This window comes from Penaeus monodon, unplaced genomic scaffold (genome assembly GCF_015228065.2).
Source record: "Penaeus monodon isolate SGIC_2016 unplaced genomic scaffold, NSTDA_Pmon_1 PmonScaffold_2654, whole genome shotgun sequence".
NCBI lineage: Eukaryota > Metazoa > Arthropoda > Malacostraca > Decapoda > Penaeidae > Penaeus > Penaeus monodon.
In genome coordinates this window covers 22,501-28,532 of record NW_023656962.1, presented here as the reverse complement: position 1 = coordinate 28,532, position 6,032 = coordinate 22,501, and the positions used below count along the sequence as shown (strand labels likewise).

Genomic DNA, 6,032 nt, shown 5'->3' with positions numbered 1-6,032 from the left:
TTATCGATATTATTTTTTGCATTATCACCATCATCATTATTATCTTTTTTATCATTATTATTATCTTAATTTTCTATATATTCTATTATCATTAGTATCTATATCAGCATTATCATTTATATTAACTTTAATGCCATTAATAGTAGTAGTAGTATCAGTATTAGTATTATCTTTATCATTACTATCATCCTTATCGTTGATACTGATAGTTATTAACAGTTGATAGTTATTAACATTATTATCATCATCATATTTGTTATTAATATTCTTATTATTAATATCACTATTGATTTAAGTATTGGTGTTATTATCATCACCATCATTATTAGCATTATCCTTATTGTTGTTACTGTAATTTGCATATTAATAACTGTTATTACTGTTAATGTCACGATGATGATAATGATAACAATAATAATAACAGTAGTAGTAATAATAATAACAATAATAATAATGTTGAAAATGATAATGACAATAATGATGAAAACAGTAATGATAATGAAGGTGATGATACTGGTAGTAATTATGATGATAGTAATAACAATAATGATAATGATGATAATAATAATGGCAATTCTAATAATAATAATAATAAAAATAATTATGATCATTACTATCATTACTATTACTGTTATTATCGTTATCATTATCATCATCTAATATCATTATTATTATCATTATCGTTATTATTATTGATGTTTTTTATTGTTCCTGTAAGTATGATTATTATTTTTGTTATCATTCCTATAATATTTTCATTATTGTCATTGTCACTGTCATTTTTATTGTTATTATTGAGATTATCAGGACCATTATTTCTATTATCATTACTATTACTGTTATCATTATTGTAATTATCATCATTACTATTATTATCATTATTATTATTATTAACATTATTGTCTTTTTTATCACTACTGTCATTATCATCATTATTATCGTTATTATTACAGTTATTATTGCTATTATTTTTATCATTTATCATAATTTTATTATATGTAATCATTATCACTACCGTTACTATCAATATTATCAGCACTTCTTTTTATCACTGTTATTGATACTGTCATTAGTATTGTGACAAACATACCTATATTCACATCCATTTCCTCATTATTAATGTTATCATCGCGGTAACTGTAGACAAGTAATAGTGTTATTTTTATTATTCTTGTGATTACCTTTATTTTCATTAGATAGTCAACAGAACTATCATTATCACTCTTACAACTTTTATATAAATCTTCATAATCATTTCAATCATCTTCATTTAGACTACATAGCTTCTAATAAAGTGTTTTCATTTTGCTGTTATCATACGGATTAATAAGAAAGCTCTTAGTGTGAATATCCTGAAAACAACGTATCAAAAAAAAAATCGTGGGGCGGCACATCATCAGTCTTTTCTTATTTATTGAGACAAATTTTAAGACGTGGCCATGGTTATCATCATACCCCACCCCCTTTCCTACTAACCCTCGTCATCTCTAATAAGAAATATATACCCTGAATCGGAGAATCATTACAGCAACTGAAAAATTATCATAAAAGGGAGGCAGTTGCATTGTTTTTATGGTGGTGGTGACTAAGATCTTGTTTCCTTTCCGTTTTGTGTTTTTATGTTCTGCAAGCAACAGGAACTGCCGTTAGTGAACATGACACTAGACATTAACTTTGTGAGTGTGTGTGTGTGAATACAAAAAAGCAGTATTGTGTACTTTTTGCATACACATGCATAACGCTTACTTGAGGTGTCCCAGTAATTACCCGTTGTAAAAAAGTGGGAATTTATATCTGCATTGAAAACAACATATTTTTTTACACATAAGTTTATTATGGAAAATCAATGAAATATATGACTATACATGAACATGAGCATAGCTTGTTCAAAGGAAAGAGAAATGCGTCAACTCTCGATCCAAACTGACTAGAGATCTGGTTGCGAGAGCTCTACACACTACTGTATCGACCTTGTCGTTCAAGTGAAGCTCTCTCCCTAGCGGGTGTCGGGAGCTGCAGCGGCGGCAGCGGCGGCTTCGTTGTAGGCCTGCAGATGGGCGATCTTGGCGGCGACTACTTCAGGAGTATCCTGGACGGGTTCGGGGACTGGGCCGGGGAGTGCGGCTAGAGGGGCGTCGGGAGCCACGGGAAGGTTGGTGCCGGACGCACGGAAGCCGAGGGCGTCAGCCACGTAGTGCTGAGTCTGAACCTTTCCCTCAGAGTCCACGTAGTTGTACGAACCACGGACAACACCGAAGGCGTCGCGAGACTCAGCGCGTGAAGATGGACCGCCGGCGTAACCGAAGGAGTACTGGCCGATCTCGTCCTGAGCGTGGTACTGAGACTGGACAGGTGTTGCAGGTGCGAAGGGGGCAACGTTGTAGGACACAGGTGCAGGAGCGACGTTGTAAGAGACAGGTGCAGGAGCGACGTTGTAAGAGACAGGTGCAGGAACCACAGTCTTGATTACAGGTGTTTTGAGGGTGAGAGGAGCAGCTGCAGGAAGGACACCTGCGTATGAATAAGGGTGCAGTCCAGAATAACCTGCATAAGGATAGGCGCCAAGAAGGCCGTGATGTCCTCCATAAACGCTGTTGTACGCAAGCAAGGAGGCACTGCCGCTAGCCACGAGGGGGCCGGCCACGGAAATCATATCTGAAAGCAATATTAGATAAGAAAAAGGGGCAATTCGTGATAGATACCTACAAAATGTATACGAACAACAAACATTTTAGTTTTTAACACATAGCTAGTAAAAAGGAAAAACAACATTTAGTTTTTAACCAGCTAGATAAAAAAGGGAAAAAGTCACCCCGACACTTACCAAAGCATTCATAGTGACCCACCGATAAGAGTTGTCTACAGGGCACTGTTGCCCGTCGCCCTTTATATATCCAAGGAACATCTCGCCCGCAGTCGGAGAGCACAGGGACAGGGGCGTGGTCTTTCCCTTCGCCATATCCTGACCCCCTGATATGGGAATTCGGGTCCGTGAAAATTACTTTTCATTTTTCCTAAATACAGCGCCTCATGACCATGACCACTACGGTTGGTGAATTCGGTAAAGAAGATTAGCTTCCTTTGTCCTACATGCAGGACCACATGAAACTGTCGATATGAGTCCAGATAATTGAAAACTTATTTTATTTTTTCTGTATTTAGCACCATATGGCCATTGGGATAAGAAAAGTGAACTTTCTTTCGTTTAACCAGAAAAATAAAAATATAACTTTCATTTTCGTCGTAGCTAACACAATATATATGTGTGTGTGTGTGTGTGTGTGTTGTGTGTCGTGCGTGTGTGTGTGTGTGTGTGTGTGTGTTGTGTGTTGTTGTGTGTGTGTGTGTGTGTGTGCGTGTGTGCGTGTGGTGTCTAAAATCATATATATATATATATATATATATAGTATATATATATAATATATATAAAAAGAAAATTTAATATATACATATATTCTTAATGTATCTCTAATATACTGTATGCATATGTGTGTGGGCATATATATTTGTAGTTATCTATTTGTATATATAATATATATAAATATATATATATAGATATATATCTATATATATAATATATATTTGTATATATATCTATATAAATATGTAGATATTTATATATATATACATATATACATTATAGTCTAATATATTATATCGATACACACCAAAATTTTTTGGCATTACAAAAAAAAAAATTCCCCCCCCTGTATATGTTGTAATGTACATACACCCAAAAAGCGATATATAATATTAATGTATATATATATTTATATATACATGATATATATTACTTATAATATATATATATAATATCTAGATACTATATATGTATATTCACACACACACTCACTGCACTCACACACACACCACACCACACAAACACACACACATACACACACACGCACGATTATACATATATATATATATATAAGAGTATATAATATATATATATATATATATTATTATATATGTGTGTGTGTGTGTGTGTGTGGTGTGTGTGTGTGTGTTGTGTGTGGGTTGTATATATATGTATGTATGTATGTATTTCACCCCTATATGTGTGTGTAGACATTATGTTTATGCAAGATACATATGTATGTATATATGCGTTTTATAAAAAATACGTATATTGCATATATATATATATATATATATCTAAATATATAGATGTATATTATATATATATATAATATAGAATATATATATATATATATATATCTATATATAGTATCCATTTGAAAGGCGGCTTATTTAGTTTGTTAATAATTATTAACGCTGGCCTGGGCCTTTACCAGTCCTTGCACCTTCTCCAGTAGTTCCATTTTAATTATAGCTTCATTTTTTTCACTTGCAGAAGATAATGGAAACAATCAATTTATTAACACAATTTATACCCAGATTACTTCTCTCTAAATGGCGTGGACCAACACAACACTCACACCTTATAAATGATGTTATGGTAGATAGACAGATCGCTTGCAGACAGATAGACAGCGGGCCACAGCAGGCAAGGGCGGCGGCCAGCAGGCAAGGTACGGCCAGCAGGCAAGGCAGCGGCCACAGGCAAGGCAGGCGGCCCAGGCCAAGGCAGCGGGGGGCCAGCAGGCAAGGCAGCGGGCCAGCAGGCAAGCAGCGGCCAGCAGGTAGGGCAGCCTATCTTCTGGTCCGGTCTTGATCCTGTTATACAATCTCATTAAATAATGACTTTTCCAATGTCCACTTCCCGTCACTTCCCGCCGTTTATTTTTACTTCACGTTATTTAAAACAGCTGTTATATGAAATACATCCTTACCTGAGGGGCGTCGGTTGTCTCCCGCAGCAATACCCGCCCCCCTCGGGTGGCAACACAAGTCGCGTCCTCCTCTGACCGAGGGCCGTGAATCAGGGGGGGGGGGGTCAGGGAAATCTCCCCTCGTTAATTGTGACGGTTACTGATTTATTAAGTATCTTCCATCTTTTTGTGTTTCAATTTCTTTACTTCCACCATCTTTTATTTGTTATACTGTTTTATTCCCTCTGTATCATTCTTGTTTGGTCACTATTAATTATTACATTAAACTGTTGATACACGATTATTTGCTAGATTCAAAGTATTTAAATGTTAAATGTAATAATGAATCAATGATAATAAATAATAGATAATATATAAGTGTGGCATTCCTTATAGACTTAACAAATTGAATCTCCCCTTGGTTTAGATTCTTCATACGGATTCACGCTCACTCCCACTCGTCCGCTCATCCATAAAGGCCCTTTGGCCTTTGCGCTCTACTTGAACTTCTCTCATATCTTTCGCTCTTCACATCTGCTCCTTTTACACACACCCACACACAAACATATATATATATAAAATTATATATATATATAATTATGATATATATAAAAAAAAAATATATATTACTAGTATATATATATATAAAATTTTTAAAAAATAATTTTTATATATATATATATATATAATATGTAATTGTATATATATATATATATATATATATATATATCTATACCCTCTGGTCCGTATCTGGTCTGTATGTCTGTATTGTCAGACTATGTATCTCTCTATATTATCTATATATATATATATATATATAATCACTATCGTCTATATTCTATACATATATATCTATCTCTCTCTCACCCCCCCAACCAATCATATCTCTATATTTGGTACGTGTATCTCTGTTTGTGTGTGTGTGTGTGGGTGTGTTGTATCTATATACCTATATATCTACATCTATTAGCGTCCCAACACACACCACTAATCTATACTCTTATCTCTCTCTTCTGCTCTCTCCATATATCATATACTCATCTATCTATATCTCCTCTATATTCAAAAAAAATATATTTGTACGTCATATGTTTGGGACGTCTCTCTGTGTGTGTGTGTATATTTCTCTCTCTCTCAGTTCTCTCTCAATCTCTCTCTTCACAGTCTCTATCTATCTATATCTATCTCTACTGGGGCCGCGGTGGCCGAATGGTTTAGACGTCGACTCAAGACTGTCACGACGGCAATCTAGTTCGA

General features: G+C 34.7%; 1 protein-coding gene across 1 annotated transcript in view; it reads right to left on the bottom strand.

Moving 5' to 3' along the window:
- Positions 1-1,813: 1,813 nt before the first annotated feature.
- The window catches only part of LOC119570418, a 4,420-nt gene continuing 201 nt past the window's right edge, over positions 1,814-6,032 (bottom strand). The window contains exons 2-4 of the mRNA XM_037918164.1: positions 4,540-4,680; positions 2,825-2,970; positions 1,814-2,655 (exon numbers count right to left, since the gene is read on the bottom strand). Of these exons, the coding sequence (XP_037774092.1) occupies positions 1,997-2,655; positions 2,825-2,970; positions 4,540-4,680 (946 nt within the window). The 3' untranslated portion in view covers positions 1,814-1,996. The remainder of the gene's footprint in view (positions 2,656-2,824; positions 2,971-4,539; positions 4,681-6,032) is intronic.